Genomic DNA, 20,621 nt, shown 5'->3' on the forward strand with positions numbered 1-20,621 from the left:
AGGGCCAGTCTTCCTCAGCAAAAAAAAAAAAAAAGAGGATTGGCATGGATGTTAGCTCAGGGTTGATCTTTCTCACACACACAAAAAGAGTTGCTTCACATGCCACGTCCTCCAACCAAACTTCCTCATTTGGGTCCACATTTTTCCAACTCCTTGCCTATTTGAAAATAACATTCCCTCTACCTAAAATGCTCTTCTTCCTCCCTTTCCCCCCACCCATGCCTACAGCAACCCACCTCTCAAAGCCACCTCTAAAACTTCCCTGATCTAACACTCATCCTATTTATCCCCTAAACTGAATAACTCATTCCTCTAGATTTCCTGGAACGTTATTTCTACCTAAGAAATATAATACTTACTACCTTGCATTAAATTTTATATATATATTTATATATATATATTATTTCTCAGAATGTGAGCTGCTGTCTCATCCATCTTTCTATTTCTGACAGTACTGTACTAGAGTGTTTTTTATACATGAGATGGAGAAGACTCAAAATTGGCAAACATTTAATGTTACCTTAATCACAAAGCCTTTACAAATATAAGTTAGACTGCCAGGATCTCATTAACACACATTATTTAAATTAAAACAAAATTTAAGACTATAAAAGTCAAATTCTTTCTGCATATAATAGCTGAAATGTAAAGGGATCAACTTCAGAGAATATACTGAAAAACAATACTTAAATGAGACAAAAATTGCTAATGAAATCAATAGAAATTAAGTAGATCAATTTATTTTTTCGTATATTTCACAAGTATAATTTTGGAAGGGCTATTTGACAAACTTGAGCATTAACTGCCAACTATAGACATGTTCAACAAAAAAGGCATTTACTCTTGGCCCTTTTAATACAGGCAAAGTGTCCTATTGCATCACAACTGATAGAGATGCAGTAACAGATCCGAGGGCATATTAAAGGAACTAGATGTTTTCTTTCAAATGCTGTTGATAAGTAACATATTACAAACATACATGAACGGTTATCATGACCACCAGTGATTTGCAGAATAAAACCCATAGGCCTACCTACTTAAAAGGCCGACACGAGTAAAAGTTTTGAAATCTGTTTTTATCCTTAGATTAACAATCCCAGAATGACATTTCTTTGATCCCAATTTTACAAGGTGTGGTGAGGAGTTGGGGAGAAGGGATATGGAGACTGGCAGTGCATGCTGAGTTGCAGAGTTAGGAGAGTGGCTCAAATCAGTCATATCCAGATTAGGATGGTGTTTTAGAAAATTAAAAATGTGTCCTTAATTGTGGCATATTGGGAAGGATATTAAGGATTGATAATTCATCAGCTCTAAATACCATTTAATGAATACCATCAGGGGGCTTAAGAAATAAGCAGGGATGGTGATAAAGTAAAATGAGGTGAAAAAAGAAAATGACAAGTGGAAGAAATGTGTTTGAATGTTGGGGAATGTAAAAAGGTCACCAGAGAAACCGCTTTAATTGCCACTCAGATGTGTTCTTCCTATAGACTACTCACCTCTGGATAACCAAATACCAAGTTTAGAGCACAATTTAAGTACAGATTACATTTTGGCTTTGATAAAACTTCACTAATCTGGATTGAAAAAGAATACATGTCTAATTTAATAAAAAGTATCAATAAATATTCAGAGGTATAATTTTGTTACATCAAGTAAAAAGAGCAACTAATTCCAACAAGTGAAGTAATAACAAGTACAGGCCTTACCAGGCCTGCCTTGATGAACAATTAAGACATTTTTAGGTCAACAGCACAAGAATATTGAGTAACTTGTAAACAGACTGCAAACATGCTCCTTCTAGTTCATTAAAAACAATCCAACAATCCTTACTATCCCAACATGCCAAGAACCGTCATTGTTTTAGCCAGATGTAGCCTTTAAAAATGAAATGTTTCTTAAAACTGTTCTATCAAAGTAGGAGCCACTGAACATCAAACAGGTCATTTATTTCAGACTTGAGCCAATTTTCATGAAGTATTTTTTATCTCCAACTTCACTTTACTCCAACGTTAATTTATCATAAACGGGACAATGATTAAAATTAGCCATTTCTCAAACCACAACTCTGAAATCATAGAAATGGATGATGAAGCTCATCTAGTCAAACTCTTCATTCAAGCAATGGTAAAACAGACTGCAAATACGTCTTCAATAAACTGAGCTTTGAGGCAGAACAGAAAATAGAAAAACGTAAAACCTCTCTATCCCAAGCACCAATAATGGAGGCTAAGCAATTATACCTACAAATCCTTAGTGATAGGTCTTTTCTAATGGAAAATCCTGAGATTTTAAGTACTGTGAATTTACAGAAGGCAGGTTGGTTTAATGAGGAAATTTACTTTTAATAAAAAGACAATAATATTTGATTTTGGGCACTTACTCAGTATTTCACAGATCCTCAACAAATTTTGAGGTAGGTTAAATATTAGCATTGTATTTTACAAACTAAAACCCAGAGGTTACAGCACTTGTCGCAAACCACAGTAGGAGTCCTATCATGGTCAAGAATAACATGGTCTCTGATCTTTCACATTAATCTTCTCAGACTATGAATTTAATGGTGATAGCTTGCAAATGTTCACTAAAAAAAAGACTAGATATTACAGAAATTCTACTTTGAAGTACTTTATAATTCTTAAATCGATTCTACAATGATTATACAATATTGTGGAATAACCTACTTGCTCCCATTACAAATATATTTATATATGTAACTGATCCTTAAAATGACAAATTAGCACATTACTGATTTTGTTGCTTTTCTGCCTTTTGGGGTGGGTGGGGCAGGAAGATAATCAGCAAGTTTTCCTCAGAGCGCTAGGCAGCCTTAAGTGCAGGTGCCATGCTCAAGGCACCATCTATGATGATTTGGGGTCACAGGAAAGCAGGTATACAAATGTAGCCAAGATCCAGAAAAAATGCCTGGATCCACATGAGGGGAGGCCTTGTGCAAGTCAAAGATGAAGAGAAAAATACTATCATTTCAGGCTACTGATCCTCATTATCATGCTACAGCATTACAACTTATGGGAAGAGCTCCTAAAAGAGCAGTAAATTTGTCCCAATAAAGCCTGTTAAAGTTCTTACTAACTAGATAAACCACAAGTAAAATTAAATTGATATTTTATTAAAGTGACATCTATAGAAGCAAAATATCTAAATATTTTAATATGAATATGTTCCACCTATAATGTAAATTACTCTAATTGTCACAAGCCTAATTCACTTAGCTCATTATAATTACTTCAAATTATTTACCAGAATTCAGCTCATCCTGACATAGGTTCCTGGGCCAGTCTTCTCAACTATTTGTTTCATTATAAAGTTCCTTTTATTTAAACAATTGTCAAATATTAGTATTAATACAGGAGTAAGGGTAGTTAACAACTGAGAAATTATAAGGAAAACATCATTGTTATAAAATACAGCATTCAGCAGAGAAAATTTCAAGAGTAAGGATATAGACACCTATGCTTCTGAATAGACTGAACAGCACAGCCCAACACGATTTGAGTCAAAGAAGCAAGAAAAAAAAGAGGGAGGGGCCACAGGAGGCAGAGTATTTAAGCCTTTTATTCTAGTGTCCCCAAAATTTGACTGTGGAAGTAAAAAGTTTCTACATTAAAAAAGTTTATATAAATTACATGAATTGCAATTTTCATAAAAGTCAAAATAAAATGTTCTGCATAGGACAAAAGATATGCCTAAGCAACATATCATATTTGCACAAGGCCACTGAATGTCATGGATATTAGCAACAAATGAAAAAGCTTAAGTCTCTGGCAGACTGAACAAAGATTTCCGTTTGGTATTCTGTAAGCCTAAGATTGTAAACTACTCTTACTATACAAAAGCTCTAATGACATACAGAATTTTGTGTAGGAACTCTTGTGCTTCTGGTTGGCACATCATCTACTTTTTAATTTGTGAAATTAATACAGACATTTGTGAGAGGTTGTGCAAAACTACTGTATTTACAAAAATGGCACAAAAGTGAATTCAACAGTCGAGGCACATGCACACTTCATTCACATCTTCAACAACAAAAGGTATTCTAATACTACAGAACTGAATAAGAATACAAGCTTCAACGGCAGCTGTTAAGCACTAGAGTCACATAAGGTACACCAGAATGGGCAAATATTGCCCAAGTAAAATTCTATTGTTAAAGCTGAAACAGGTTTAAGGCCATTCAAGTTCAAGCACAGAAATACAAATCTTTTGGAGCCCCATCTATTCGTGTTTAAAATATGTGACCTTTCTCCCAACTTGTGGTCTTAAACTTCTGTTTTACAAAATCCAAAAGGAAAATACAGAAGAAATCAATATAAGAGGTTATATTAAATAAGAGTAACATACAAAGCTATAATTAAGATGAATTAAAGAAAGCCAAAACATTAAAATTGTAAAACTTGCTTGTTACTTGTTGGAACCAGTCCTACACTAGGAGTTAGGTAATATATACAATTATTTTCAAGTAGATTACTTTATGTTGCTCTAACATGTTCTTTTCATCAGTGCACTGTTAAGCTAATCAAAAATTCTACACATGTATAGTCCCTTACAATAGCAGCACACACTACTGCAACCTGCCAAGCTGTCACTCTCAAATGACTTAGTGAACGAAAGGAAAGAAAAAGCAGAGAAGTAACATATTAAGGAGAAATAAAGAGAATTAGAAGATTCATGCAGTTCAGCTCTTTTAATCAGCCAGCCAGCTTGCTGGCAACAAGGGATGGTTTCCGTTGAGGAAGGTCCTGTGGAGTGGGAATGTGGTCACCAGTGACCTCTGTCTTATCCGGAGCTGCAGTAGGAAGTTGCTTGTTCTTCATTTTTGCTTTAGCCATGTTGTAATCCCCAGAATCGAAATATTTTTGCTACAAATTAAAAAAAAAAAGAAAAACTTCAGACTAGAGTTTAAAAGCTTTCATATGCAATTACATTGATTTCAGATGTAGATGTGAGCCTATACTGCATTAAATTAGTCTAAAAAAATTTAAACAAAACCATTAATTAGATGCAATAGCTATGTTTCTGTAGTGAATGCTAGCATGTTAACAACTGAGAAATCAGGCAAGAACCTCTTATTCAGGTTTACTTGGATCACTCTGGTTCTAGTATGAAACTCTTAAGAATGATATCAACTGCCTCATCAGTCTATCTGGAACGAATAGTAAAATGCAAACCTTTCATTTACTAATGAAAAAACCAGGCTGAAATTCTTGCTTAAATGATTTTGAAAAACACATAATTCACCAACTTGCATTTAGGAAGTGCCACCCACTTTCAATGCTGGTACTCTCTCATCTAGGACAAACATTTCTGCAAGGATTTAAATCATTTATTTGAATTAGAGCAGTTTACTAAAATCAAAATTCAGGTTAAAATATAAATGCTAGGGTAATCAAAGAAATAAATGCATTACAAATTAATTATCAATTAAAATGCACATCCCCATCCTAGACCTCCATATTTCACTTAGGACATTGAATAAGTACAACTATTGCTCTTTTTTGTTGAAGGGATAAATAAGGTAACAATCATACCCTTATCATTAAAATAGAAATGGTGATGACAGCTAAAGATCAACCTTAATATAGCCAATCTATATGAGTAATCTGTCCCAGAGTAAAAACAGATGCATTTGCCTGGGTTCTGACTTCCACCTATCATGTTTAGCCTACCTTTACTGAGTGCCTGCTATCTATACATGAGGCACTCTGTGAATCCTGGAGAGAGATACAAAGATGGACAACAGTCAGGAAAATCAACCATTATACTGTTTTAAGTAGACGAGGTGTCATGGGTACGCAAAGGAGGGGAACCTCCATCTGGGGTAGGCAAGAGGCAATAATCCAGATATGAGATGAGGGCCTGGACAAAGGGTGAAGGGGAAAAAACTATAAATATTCTCTGAGACTTCAGGGATACTTCATGGGGTAAATGAAGTTGCTGGGAACTCATAGATTAGTATAAAATTGTTGAGTGGCCTGGGAAAAGGTCTCATTGGTTGCCTCCCACCAGGGACTATTCTTTGATAAGCTAGATCTGGCCTAAGGCCAAAGAGTCTAATGTTAGAAATAGCTTTTCATATGTCACTATACATGTAACACATTGAACAGTAACAAGGAAACCTGGACCAGGCCCTTCTAACGCTTGCTGCAGCTTCATTTCTGCATGTTTTAAAATGAGTGTAGTGAAAAAAAAATCTCACAACTTCTGAGGCACTGTATTATATTAGAGAGCTACTTCTGAAGTTTAGTAGCCTCTAGAGAACAAAGCAGGCTGCCAAATATTTTACTGAGTCAAAGGCACAAAATGAGAAATTTAACACACAGTGCAAATTTTAGGCATATTTTTCCCAATGTAATAAAATCAGTTTCTAATGATGCCTATTTTATGGTAAGCAAAAATTCATCATAAGGGGATCTCATTTAACTGTAGATTTGGCTACTCTGCTTGGGGAAAAGAAATTAAATTTATTTAGTGTGGCTAGAAACAAAACTAAAATCAATGCTTAACAATTATAACTGCTCCAGCAATAGGAGTGAACATTAATGTTTCTCATATTGGGACAGATACAGTTTAAGAAGACAATATTAGTTGTCTTAAACAATTTTTAAATTTTGCATTTTTAACTGAAGATCTTTAAAAATTAACAAAACATTCTGGATCATCTGGATGACATTCTTCTAAAAGCCTCCTCCCCCCCAAATTTAGGGGCCACACTTAACATCAGTATTTATAATTACACTGACACTAAGTGATCACCTAAAGTGACAATATTTAACCTTTAAGGCCATATTTATTAAAACTGGATCCTCATTTTTCTTGGGACTTCACAAACTCCACAAATACAAAAAAACATGGGCCAGATTGCTTCCTGATAGATATCTCTCTCAGCTTTGACAGTCTATGTCACCGTATACACGATATATTGTTAAAAGCCTAAAAGAGGTGTCATAATAATATTAATAACTACAGTAAAACAGAAAGGGACCTAATATACATAATATCTAACCAACCCTCTCAAATGAAGAAGAAACTGTTTAAAGGTACTAAGGTAACTTGCCAGCTTGCTATTATGAGAGAGGAAAACTAAAATCCAGGACCCTGTAATCCAGACATTAAAAAAAAAACAAAACTCTTTTAACAAAGTAAGAAATGATACAATTGAATATAAGATTTCATTTCCCTAATATGAAAGTGCTTATTCATTGACATTTTGGTATAAAACAGAATAATTCAAAAGCTCCCTTCTCAAATTCTATGTGATTATTTAAGTGGCATTTTCTTATCTGCAACTATTTACATCTACAACACCAACTCCAAGATACTTAAAATGCAAAAAATAGTTGAAGCTAGAGGAAAATTACAAAGACAACAGCCCAAATGTTGGAAGAAAGCCTATTAGCATAAATTATGCTAGTGATGAGCAAAGGAAAAAAGTTTCCTAAACAATAACAATCAGTCAAATCTCAAATCCAAATAACAACTTAATAGTCAAAGACTATATAATTTATTTCATATCCAAAACCACACCTGATGGGACCATTTCAAAATCAGACTCAGTATAAATACATTCTACATAGTTAGCTTTGTAATGAACATGTTTCTCATTTTGCTTTTTCAATTTATCCCTTCAATTATGGTCTTTATAATTATGCTTTTAGATGACCATATAATATTCTATTTTGTTGACTTATCACAATTTATTTAACTGTTTCTCTGCTATTGAATAGTGGTGCTGCTTCTAATTACCATTAAAGCTACAAAGAATATCTTCAAACTTGAAGACTTTTTCCTTATACTGAATTATGCTTAATTTACAAGAGATTATTCATTCAAAGAATATGAACATTTTCATAAATCTTGATCCATACCCCCTTCCAAAATGAGAGTAATAACTTTAAATGCTACACACAGCGAAGAACATATTAGCAACATTCAACTTCAAACTTACCAGTGGGTATTATTTTGAATATTTTCCTAATTTAGTTGTATGTATAATACGGTAAATATGGTATGATTGTTCTAATTTACATTTTGTTGATTTCTATCATGGATAAATATTTTTCTCTGTGCTTAATAACCATACTTCCTCCATTAAAATCCTTTATCTGGAGGCACTATAATGTTTTTCTTGTATATTTGAGAGATCTCTTTAAGTATTTCAGATATTAACTATCATTTTTGTAATAATTTCCCCACTGAATTACTTCTCACGGAACAGAGGTTTTACATTTTTATATATCTGGTATAATTCTTCCTCGTCATCCTTTTATTTCAAAGCTGTGATTCTTTCATGTAAAATAAAAAAATATCATTCTATTATTTCGCCACTTTTAAAAATAACTTGTTCAACTAAATAATTTGTTAAAATATTCTTTTGATAGAAAGACAAATAGTGTGTGATCTCACTTATATGTAGAATCTAGAAACATCAAACTCATAGAAATAGAGTAGAATGGTGGTTGCCAGGGGCTGAGGGGTAGGGGACATGGGGAGACGTTGGTCAAAGGGTACCAACTTTCAATTATAAGATGAAAAGTTTCAGGGATCTAATGTCTAACATGGTGACTACAATTAACAATATTGAATTGTACACTTGAAAGTTGCTATGAGCAGGACTTTAATGTTCCCATCATAACAACAAAATGGTAATTACGTGAGGTAAAAGATGTGTTAACTAACCTTATTGTGGCAATAAGTACATGTATCAAATCATCATATTGTACACCTTAAATTTATGCAATGTCATATATCATATCTCACTAAAGCTGGAAAAAATGTCATTTTGAAATTTGGTTTATTTGACGAAATAATCCATATATAACTATAGCTAACATGTACACATATAAACACACACGCATACACACTGATATGTTTTTGTAAGCAAGCAGCAGATACCAGTAAATTTAAGGTATTTATTTAAGAAGAAATATGATTTGGCATCTGTCTGATTCAATAAATAATTCTTTTCCATAAGTAATATTTCATCTTTCCCTGCTCCTTGTAAGGTTAATAACTTAAATGTGTTTAAACTGAAGATGGAGCCTTTTCATTTTTTATAAACAAAGGAAGGGGTTAGAAAAGAAAACCTAAGGAACAAACATGTAGCATTATGTCAATTCAGATCTCATTACTGAGAAATAACGGTTTCTACCTCACAAAACATGGTAAGATTTTGAAAAAATGTTTTCAGTAATTTAAACTACTAAAATTACAATGTATAAATTGTATTAGAGTAACTCTGTGAGGAGTTATGTAAAGGACATAGTGAGCTATGGTTTTATAAGCGATCATTTCATCCAAATAAAAAATATTTTAAGCCTTTGAATATTGTGTGGAAATCACCTTTAAAACCAGTACAAGTTAAAAAAATATGGGCACAAGGATGAATACCAGCTTCTAGATAGTGGTTGCTTTTGGAGAGAAGGGATATATATACATACGAGGTAGGTTTCAACTACATCTATATTTTCTTTCTTACAAAGATAAAACTGAAGTAAATATGGCAAAGTATTACATATTAAATCTGGATGGTGAGTACATGGGTTCTGTTAAATATTATTATCTGCACCTTTCCACATGCTTAAAATAGTTTATAGTTAAATGTGCAAGAGCTGTAGATTCTTATCATACATATTTATAGAATGAACAGTATAAAACATTGGAAAAAACATTTTACATATATATACAGGGTAAGGTACACAACTAGATACGCAGATACCCATTTCACAATCGCTACTGGCACACTGAGTTCACAGGGCTTAAGAATTTGAAGATTACACCTGAGAACTTACCCCTTTCTGCAAACGTTTCCTTAAAAAATCTGAACCTCCAGGCTTTTGTCCCAGATGAGGATACCTTGCTTTTAATTTTGCTTCTTCAGCTTTCTCTGGACTAGTCACTTTATCTTCCATTTCCTGAAATAATTTTAAATAAATTACTTCTCTATAACAATTCAGTAATTTAAAATAAATCACTTTTAAATACCTGGATTCTGACCTTAGTTGTTGAAAGCCAAATAACGCAGCATCTGACTAAGAAATCAAGCACAGAAGCTTTTAAAACATCTCTATCTTATTTTTCAAATGATCCATGTGATAGCTCTATTATAGCTGTGATGCATGTATAACACCCCACACACTGGATAAAAATATCAAGATAGCTCAGCTCTGAAGTCTTGCTTGCCATTACTTTCCAGTTATGTATAATACATTTATAGTTAGTCACCTTAGTCACCTTCTATGGAACTCACCAGCTCTTTGCCTATATTTAGAGAACCATCTTAATACTGTTAAAATACAAAAGATCTTTTTGATTTCCTGTTTAGCCAAAATCATGTATGATTGGAAGCTCCTGAGATTCTTTAATGGAAATTACCAGCAGCTTACTTCTCAGCACATTTTCCCTGAATAACTCAATACAGAAGACCCTGATATTTGTAAAGGAGAGAAACATTTTCATCAATCTTCGCATCTGTGTATATTATTGCTTAATTTCCCCCCATATTTAATGACACTGTTCACACCCAAGATTCCATTCTTTAGTGTATCAAAAACGTATTTTCTGACCAAGGACTGTTAATATCTTAAGGCTATTCACTTTTAATATTAGTCTTGATATATAGTCTACTTTCTTCCCAAGAGCCACATTTTGTAGGGAAGCAGTGTTCATCGTTTTATGGCAAGTACTGCAGAAGGAAGAATGAATCACGAAAACACAGCTGCCCTGATAGGGAAGACTGGGCAACGGCAAGGCACACTCTCTAGCTAATGGACTCATTTCTGCATACAGCTCAGCAAAATCACACACCTCTGCATATCTCAATTCTTCCAGGTTATTAATGAATAGTCAAAAAGCAAGAATGCTAAATCCGTAAATGCCAAGCCTGCTGTTCTTGCACAGCAAGTAAATCACTCATCAATTTAGGAACCGAAGAAACCATGTAAGTTTTGCATATATTTTCCTCAAATTATATTCATACATGTTTTATAATCAGTTTTATGCACCTTATGTATTGTCAATATCTCCTTCATCTTGAATAGCTTCCTCACGTGTTGTTACGTCTCATTTTTAGCCTTGGAGGATTTTGAGAATAAAGCTGCTGCTGTCAAATATACTTTTTCTATGGGGATTCTTCTATGTGTATGCTCCTTTCTGCTTCAAATGTTTTACTTTCCTCCTTTTATGTTATAGTTTCATGCATCTATTTTGATGTTCAGTCTCTTTACAGTGGTCACATCATTCACTCACTTTATGTACACAAAATTCAACTATGTGTGTTCAGCCAGAGATAGAGGTTCTAAATAGCAACAGTGACTCTGCGAGTCATTCCACTCAAGAAGGGTATGCCTCAGAGAGAGCTCCAGTGTGAGGTGTGTGATGCAAACCTGCTGTTCCCATGAGGGTCTCAATCCCCGGGTATCTTTCAGAATGTAAGTGTATCAACATACTGTTTATCATTCTAGTGTTTAAAAATTCAGCCCCTAGAACACAAATCTACTACCTCCGCTGGCAATCAACTGAAGAATCAGCCCAGCCATCCGTCCAACACTGAAAAAAAGTGACTACCTGACCTACTGAGAATTGATGGGGCAGTCTCCAATATGATCATCACTTTGCTGGAATTTTTCAAGGGTGATTTTAGTTATATGCAATTTTTGCCTTACTAACTTTAGAACCTAACTCCATGTAAGATATTACTACACTGTACTTTCCACAAAAGCTGGAGAAATAATATAAATTTAAGGTTACCTGTTTAGTGTAGGAAGGTGGGCTGGGTCACTGCACAGTTTCTTCTCTGGGGCTCAGCCTTCACTGTAGGCACCTACTATAGCCCCAGGGCATTCGAAGTGTTGCAACTCAGAAGTGGAATTGGGAGGAGGGACCTACTCTTGGGTTCTCCTGCACAGCTGTTTTTTAAATGGGTTGACATTAAATTTGGATGTGGGTTGAAAAGGAATCCAACCTGATTACAGCCTTCCAGTCCCAGCACTTTCAAATTAAAGAGTGTTAATGGAGTCCTGCATTTCCACTAAAACCACATAGCTTTCTTGGGCCTAGGAAATGAGGGCTCTCCACTTCTTTCTCTGATTTGAATCATCAGTTCTCTGTATCTAAGAAAGATTCCTGAAAATTTCTGGTATAGTAGTGGCAATTTTCCCTAGTTTGCAGTGTTTCTTCAGGTTTCCCCCATTTTACAAATAAGGGGGAAAAAACTATACACAATATACAATCTTATCTGGCATCCTCTTATTTTCTTAATAAGGAATACATTTATGTATATATTTATATATAAGACTGAGCATGTTCAATTAAGCTAAAATAGTTTACTACAGAAAAATGTTTTGGGCAAAACAGCAACCACTGGTGAAAATATCACTTAGGTGGTAGAATGGATTTACTGTGTCCTAGAAAAACAAACCAATTCTTGAACTCTCTTGCGAAATACATGGCACAATGGCAAGTACCTGTTAGTTGCAACTTCGCGTAACTGGATTCAGAATTTCAGCTGCATATGACACCAAAAAGGGGAAATATATGACCAAAGCTACATTTTTTTAAACATAGTAAATACCATCAAGATGTCTACAATACCTTTCATGGATCACACATTCTTAACTTTCTGCACATGTAGACAGTTCTAGGACTTTACTGATGGGTTCAAATGCTTGGATGTTCACCAACGTTCTGACACAGCTACAGATTTGCTTGTCGAGTGAAGTATAAATAACAGATCAGGTGGCGGACTGTGTCCACTGGCATTCAGCCCACATTTACCCTTCTCTAAACACTCCCCTGAATCACTACAGTTAGAAGCCTGTAACTACACTTCCCAGACTGAATTCCTATTAGGTTCTGTCAACGGCATCTAGATCAGATTAAAAGCCATGGGAAAAAGAATCCATTCTGTTCCTGGTGATGCCACCAACAATGTGCAGACAGCAGTAGCCCCTGTGAGCTCCTGTGGAGGGGCATGGAGCAGATAATCAGGGGCTATCACTGTAGCAGCTACATGAGAGGTGGGGTAGAGGACACTGGGCTCAGAACAGTGCTCACTTTGCAGGGTCAACAGCTTTCTGCCATCCCTCACCTCTGGAAACATCATCTTCCCTCTTTTGCTCCTCTATCCCTTCTAAAAATCTGTAACCTAATTCCCTATATCACATCCTTATCTATTTGAAATACCCAAAGTGTTTTCTATTTTCCAGACAAGACACTAAATGATAAAATCAGGAAAAAAAGCAATTTATCCCAATAGTCATGTTAAAAAATACAAAAGGGGACACAGAATTTGGTGTGATTGCATGTTTCCAGACATCCTTCAAAGGAATTCCTAAACATTTACTTCAGCTAGAATGAAAATAAATCCCAAAAAAGGTTTGAGATATAGAAGAAAACAGCAAAGATATTGGTATATATGCATGATACTGACAAGCAAGTCACTTTTCTAATTTTTCCCCCAGCTTTATTGAGATACAACTGACATATCACTTATCACTTTTCTAATTTTAATGTCTTAATACATGAAGTTAAAAACGGACAAAACAAAAATACTATAACAGTACAGTATTTTTAGAGTTTAAGGGTTCTATAGTTTTGTATCATTTAGAAAAGGGTTTATGATAATATTACATTTTGTTTAGTTAAAGATGCATGAGAAAATTTCAAGGGGGAGCCAATTAAATAACAGAAATAAAATAACTTCTAAACTAATAGTGGAGGTAAAACGGCAGAAGAAAAGAAAATCAACTGGGGGAAGAAAAAAAAAAAGAGGGAGGAGGGCAAGAAAGGAGAAAAAACCAAAGACCAAAGAGAAGCAAAGCCCCGCCTGGTGGCAGACTGGTTAAGTTTGCATGCTCCGCTTTGGTGGTCCAGGGTTCTCAAGTTTGGATCCTGGAGCGGACCTACACACTGCTTATCAAGCCATGCTGTGGCAGGCATCCCGCATATAAAATAGAGGAAGATGGACACAGATGTTAGCTCAGAGCCAATCTTCCTCAGCAAAAAAGAGGAGGATTGGCAACAGATGTTAGCTCAGGGCTAATGTTCCTCACAAAAAGAAAATAAATTAAAAAAAAGAAAAAAATAAAAAGCAAAATGTCAGATGGGAGAAACAAATCTCACTATGTCAATAACCACAATAAACATAAATGGACTGATAAACTGTCCATTTAAATCTAGCAGCTGGATTTAAAATCTAGCTACTTGCTGAGTACAGAAAAAAAATCTAAATATAAAGACACAATTGAAAGTAAACATATAGGAAAACCAAAAACAACATAGCAGGCAAATGCTAACAAAAATGGAGCTAGTACACCTATATTAGTATTAGATAATACAGACTTGGAGACCAAAAGCATTACTAGGGATACAGAGGATCTAAATATTCATGCCTCTAATAAAAAAGCCTCAAAATATATAAAGCAAAAATTGACAGAATTACAGGGAGCAACCGACAAGTCTATCAGCATATATTTCAACACACCTTCCTCAATTATTGGTAGATGAAAAACAACAAAGCAGTCGAGATACCTGATTTTAATTCTACACCCAACAATTAGGAAATGCATATTCTTCTAAAGCACAAATAGAAAAATTGACTAAATCCTAGGCCATAAAGCAAGTCTTAACCATTTTCATCCAAACCACCACCTATGACTGCAATGCATTACGTTAAAGGGCAAAAACAAAAAAATTTATATATCTCTACCATTTGGAAATTAAAATACATTACAAAATAATTCATGGTTATATAATGAATCATGGGAATAAAAAAAATTCTTGGAACTCACTGATAATGAAAATTCTACATATACCAAACTTGTGGGATACAAGTGTCCCTTAAGGGCTTAAATTAGAGAAGAAAACTAAAACTCAATGAGCTATGCATCCAAGTTAAGAAGTTAGACAAAGAACGGAACCTAAAAAGAATAGGAGAAAATAAAAAGCAGAAATTAATGAACAGAAAACAAAGATACAATGGAGAGGATCAACAAAGGGCGGAAATGATAAGCTCAACCAAGAAGAAAGTATTTTTTAAAATCCAAATCTGGTTTTGAAATTTTATTCTCCAAGAAACCTTTGTATTATACAGCAATTTTACTACTTTTTAGAAACAGATGCTGGAATATGAGTGGATTCATTTAGACGAGTGGTTTCTATGCTGATAATAACTTGTGGTGGGGGGGCAGGAATCATTAGAATTCTGGAACTTTTGACTACAGGCTACAAACTGGGTAGGCAGTAACCCAGGATATCTTAACAGAGATACATGCTTACGATGTATTAAAAAAAACCTTGAAAACTATATTTTAAATGATAGTTATCCTCCTGACAAGTACATATGCCCCAAAATAATCTTCGTTGTATACTCTATTCCTAGCACAGGGTCTAACATTTATTAATGTTAGGCACTTACATTTTTTGTGAACTATTCTATTGAAATACCTTAGATATCCTTTCTGTAAGTAGGTTGGGTATAAGGTATAAATACATACACATAAAAAGAACATTTAAATAACTAGGGATTATTTTGTAGTCTGTCATGGACTGATGATAAATCTGAATGACTGATACCACTTTTCAGCCTTCAGCAGAGAAGTTACACAGCAACATCAGCAATAAACATCTGACCACTCTAAGCAAATTCTCATCTGCTCAGCAATATGTTCACTGATGAGTAAGTAAAAAAGATTAATGAAAGCTAACAAATCCTTTGGGATATTCCCAGGAAGGTACCAATACTGTCAACCTCCATGGAAAAACACTGTAGTCCTATTAAGTCCTTGCTGCTTGCCCAGTGCCTGGCGTTTAAAGAGTGTTCAATAAGTCTACTGAAGGAATAAATCCAATGTACTCCAACTGTTTCAATAAAGCTAAGAAACTTTCTTAACACCTGATAGTTTCACCAGTAGCTTATCTTTGAAATATTTCACAACATAGCAGACACTTACCATTGTATAGCAAACTGTTAACATAGCAAGGAGAAACATTTTTAAACTTTTCTGAGGGTTTACCTCTAGATTGCTAAGAATCAATGGATGCACACAAACCAAACTAGCACGCTGTGCTCCTAATTGAAAACACTCGAGACTTTTAGTTACCAAAGGTAGTGTCAAAATAGCCCCAGAAAATGCCAATACTAAATACTGCAAATTTTTAAAAACTGGGAAAATGGGAAAGCAACTTATATCCATTCTTACTGATGAAAAATGGAAGTAATTTAAGTAATATTTCTCTTACTCTTCTACCACTCACAATAGCACTAAGCATATCTTTTAACCTGAGAAATATTGTAGTTGAGAGCTCTACTTGAGTTAGTCTCCTCCAAGCCATCTTACTAACTTAATTTGATGAATCTTGTAATAAAATCTGCTACAGAAATCTTCTTGAGGGCCAGCCCCATGGCTTAGCAGTTAAGTGCGTGTGCTCTGCTACTGGTGGCCCGGGTTCGGATCCCGGGCGCGCACCGACGCACCACTTCACCGGCCATGCTGAGGCCGCGTCCCACATACAGCAACTAGAAGGATGTGCAACTATGACGTACAACTATCTACTGGGGCTTTGGGGGGGCGGGGAAAAAAGGAGGAGGATTGGCAACAGATGTTAGCTCAGAGCTGGTCATCCTCAGCAGAAAAAAAAAAAAAAAAGAGGAGGATTAGCATGGATGTTAGCTCAGGGCTGATCTTCCTCACAAAAAAAAAAAAAAAAGAAATCTTCTTTAAGAAAATTTAAAAGCCACAATATTAGCTTTGCCATTTGTATGGGAATAGTACTTCGGCAATGGTTTTAAATGAAAAGTTCCAAGAAAAATTCATTCAACCAACATCTGACCAATGCCAGGTACTATGCTAGGTGCTATGGGAGAAAAGATAAATAAAGGAGGGTCCCTGAGCTTAAGTTGCTCACAATGAAAATAGAATAATAGGGGCGGGGCGGTGGCACAAGCCATTAAGTGCGTGCACTCTGCTTCGGTGGCTGGGGCTTCGCTGGTTCGGATCCTGGGCGTGCACTGATGCACTGCTTGGCAAGCCATGCTGTGGTGGCGTCCCATATAAAGTGGAGGAAGATGAGCACGGATGTTAGCCCAGGCCCAGTCTTCCTCAGCAAAAAAGAGGAGGATTGGCAGGTGTTAGCTCAGGGCTGATCTTCCTCACAAAAAAAAAGAAAGAAAGAAAGAAAGAAAATAGAATAATATGTTTTAAGTCTCCACATGCCTCTTCTCACCCCCAGTACCAACACACACACCTGTCTTAGTTTAGTGTTATTCAAAGTGGAATTCACAGATGATAGATCCATAAGGTCTCTGCTAAAATTTTTTAAATGTTTTGTTTTCACCTCAGTGATAATCTAAAAGAAAAATATAAGCATATTCTAGGGCATCGGAATTGCCATCTCATATTTAAGTAGTGCTATGTGATTTCTGTGTCTGAGCTCTCATTTATGACGACAGAGACTTAGCAGTACTACTCCAAATGTCCAGGATAATGAGAAAACAGAGCTGAATTTAAAATATAAATGATCTATCTATGACTGGAGTTAAACGCCACATAGCTTACTTTTAAAAAGGAGAACTGAGTCATCAAATGGCCTAGGGGAGTGTTAACTTGCCATACTCAAAAAGCTTCCGACTTTAACAATCACTATCATATTCTAAATACTTTGGAAATTTAGTTTCAGCAAAATACGATGCCACACTGAATTAATAATTTAGACTGGTTTTATTTGTATTTAATTTGTCTTAGTGTTAAGAGTGGTATAAAAGAGATAGAAGTTTATACTTGTTTTTATGTTTGTACATATTTAATTAATATCCCAATAAAAAATAGTCCTCTATAGTTTTCTTCTCTTAACAAGGGTGCACACACTACTCAGGTAGAGAAATAGTAACTTAGTTCTGACTTCATGCAGGGCTCATCTCTTCACCTTAATTTTTCAGAGGCAATAGGCTAATGTACCATAAAATTACAAAGGTATTTTAGCTGAATACTTTGGCTTTAATTGAAAGGTCAATTGGGTACACAGACAATAACTCAGTTTTTTAGGTCAACTATTCTTCCAAATAGAAGAAACAGGTGATTTGGCCCATAGGAACACAGAAGTGACTCTGCACATTTTCCTCATGTTTAGGGATGGTATCCATGCTACAGGCACTTAACATCTACAGCCAATCCTTAATTCAAGAAGGGACATTATATTACTAACACACTTTGGTATTGATGACAGCAGCCCTAAAACCAAAGGATCTGAATTAAATTTTTAACGTAGACAAGAAAACATTTCAGATATCCTTAACATTAAGAGACTGTTAATTAGGCTGTTCCAAGTAGGAGCATTTACACTGTAGAAATCACCACTTTACACTTTGCCAAGGTACTAACAAATCTCATAAAAGAAAATTACATAGCACAATATTGTACATCAGAAGTCAAAACTGAGGTTGATTTCGGTGTTTAGGACAAAACAGCATAGGGTTTGTTGTTTTTCTGGGGTCCGAAATCCCAAGCAATAATGAACATCATGATAAATAGTTTATGATAAATAAATGATATTTAATATTATGGTTAAGATTGTAATCCTTAACCTATACATATTTTTTGCCCCAAAAGTTCATTTTTTTGCAGATTGTGAAAAATATCCAACATAGTTTTCACTGGAATATTCCCGAATAATGTGGTAACTTGGCCTATTATTTATGTTATTGCTTTTTTTCTCCAGTTACTTTACAAGTAATATTATAATAGAACCATCCAACTCAGGAAAAGTTAACACGGTTAAGAACATATGGAATGGGTTTAGTACAATAATCAAATTTCCAACCTGATTAGGACCATGGGTGCAACATTAAGCAGAAGCCCTTACAAAATCCAAGCGTTAGACCAAATCCTGTTTATGATAATCCCGTCTGATTTTTAAAGAAAAAGTGTTGGTAACTCTCCAAAAACAACTTAGGAAACAAGATAGCACGGACCTTTGTACTTTGTAGGCCAGCTACAAGTACCCAGGAGGGCGGGGCAGCAGAAATAATTACGGTGGAAGGGACAAGCACTAGTCTAGATAAAAGGACTTTATATTCGTAATTTGAATCATATCGATTCGTGGGCATATTCCCTACATCAGATTATTACAAGTGAGGTTACAAAATAGTCCTATGTTTCCACGAAAAACCCGATCAACTAAGTTGGTAAAAAACTTTTTAAATCCAACGTTTCGATTTTTAGTCAAGTACCATATGCGAATCCCATTGGCTCAGTTCTGAGCACACACGGCGCTCAATACTGTGAATGACCCACCTAATTTATAGCCTCACCACAACCATATGAAGCAAGTGCTATTCTTCTTATGTCACAGATGAGGAGACTGAAGCCTAAAGAGTTCAGGAACCGACCACGGGTACACGCTTAACAAGGACTGGAACCGAAATTCCACCCCAGGTCTACTTCACCGCCCAAACCCGACATCGCCTCTGGAGTTAACAGCACGCAGACAACACAAGTAGCTGGAGAGTTAGTTCTTCAAGGGAGAAATAAAACTTCCTAAGCAGAATGAAGCTCACAGGAAACCGGTTCCACGCATAAAGACTGAGTCCTGGGCACTTGTGTATATTTAAGTGATTAAGGGAAAACGCGACACACCGAGGCGTTAGAAAAGACACGTTTCAGGCAAGACGTGGACACCGTTCCAACTCCCACCACGTTGGCGCTAATTACCAGCGTCCGCGCGGTCAGCCGCGGCGGGAGGGCTCGGCCTTCACAGCCGAGGCGCCCTGGCACGACCAGCCCTCCGCACGCGGCGGGGGCAGGCCGCCCGCCGGGCCTTCCGGGCTCCCGGGCCAGCTCCCCGCGCACACTCACCTTCTGCTCCTCCGCGGAGGCTGTCTCGGGGACTTCCGCGGACATACTGCTCCCTCTGCAGACAAGACGCCGGGAAAAGATGCGATCACCGGCGGGCCGAGGCCGCCCGGCCGCCGCGCCCCCGCAGGCCCGCCCGCCCCCGCCCTTCGAGCGCCCGCCCGGGCCGCCTCCACCCGCGAAAATGGCCACCGCCTTATGACGACACGGAGTCCCCCGACGCTCGGCGGGCGGCGACTGCGGCCACCGCCGGGCCGCCCCTCGCGCGCCGCGCCCCTGCCCACCTTACCCCGCTTCTCCGGCTCTGCGACGCTGAAGCACTTCCTTTTTTCCTTCAAAGGTCGCGGCTCGCGCCTCACCTCACATCCGTCTGCCGAGTGCTTCCTGGGAATTGTAGTTTATAAGTGGGCCGCCTCTCCCCGCCCTTTCCTACTTATTCTGGTCCCTTCTGTTCCAGGAGCTTTACTACGTATTCCCGCTTCCCCAGAGACGCCTAGTCCCGCTCTCCGCTTTGCAGCCACACAGACCTCCTTTTGGACGCGCCAAAGCTCTGTGCTCCTCCCCTGCACAAGTCTCTTCCCCTCTCTGCTTCGCCTACTTACCCCTGTTCATCTTTCACATCCCCAATCCTATGTCATTGCCTCAGCAAAGCTTTTCCTGAGCCCCTATCCTAGGTCAAACCCACCTCGTAAATGCTATCATATCTGTGTATATTTCCTCAACGACACACACTGTATCATTAGACAGTAATTGTTG

The 20,621-nt window shown here is 36.6% G+C and overlaps 1 protein-coding gene across 2 annotated transcripts; it reads right to left on the minus strand.

Moving 5' to 3' along the window:
• Positions 1 to 714: 714 nt before the first annotated feature.
• Positions 715 to 20,162, minus strand: ARPP19 (cAMP regulated phosphoprotein 19). 2 transcript variants are annotated; one of them, XM_004421594.3, is made up of 4 exons: positions 20,150 to 20,162; positions 19,869 to 19,923; positions 9,810 to 9,932; positions 715 to 4,880 (listed from the first exon to the last, which is right to left on the minus strand). In XM_004421594.3, the coding sequence occupies exons 2-4, from the start codon at positions 19,911 to 19,913 to the stop codon at positions 4,710 to 4,712; spliced, it is 339 nt and encodes a 112-aa protein (XP_004421651.1). In that variant the 5' UTR covers positions 19,914 to 19,923; positions 20,150 to 20,162; the 3' UTR covers positions 715 to 4,709. The 2 variants fall into 2 exon arrangements, with proteins under 2 accessions (XP_004421651.1, XP_087283490.1); XM_087427364.1 differs by lacking the exon at positions 20,150 to 20,162 and having other exon boundaries at positions 19,869 to 19,996.
• Positions 20,163 to 20,621: the final 459 nt, after the last annotated feature.

This window comes from Ceratotherium simum, chromosome 3 (genome assembly GCF_057802395.1).
Source record: "Ceratotherium simum simum isolate JZ-2026a chromosome 3, ASM5780239v1, whole genome shotgun sequence".
Classification (NCBI taxonomy): Eukaryota; Metazoa; Chordata; class Mammalia; order Perissodactyla; family Rhinocerotidae; genus Ceratotherium; species Ceratotherium simum.

What these genes read in the sequence shown, in the direction of transcription:
- ARPP19 (XM_004421594.3), bottom strand. Translation starts at nt 19,913, where the DNA reads ATGTCCGCGGAAGTCCCCGAGACAGCCTCCGCGGAGGAGCAGAAG. An exon ending in CCTCCGCGGAGGAGCAGAAG is followed by an intron (nt 9,933 to 19,868) that starts GTGAGTGTGCGC and finishes AAATTATTTCAG; the next exon opens with GAAATGGAAGATAAAGTGAC. An exon ending in GGAAACGTTTGCAGAAAGGG is followed by an intron (nt 4,881 to 9,809) that starts GTAAGTTCTCAG and finishes TTTAATTTGTAG; the next exon opens with CAAAAATATTTCGATTCTGG.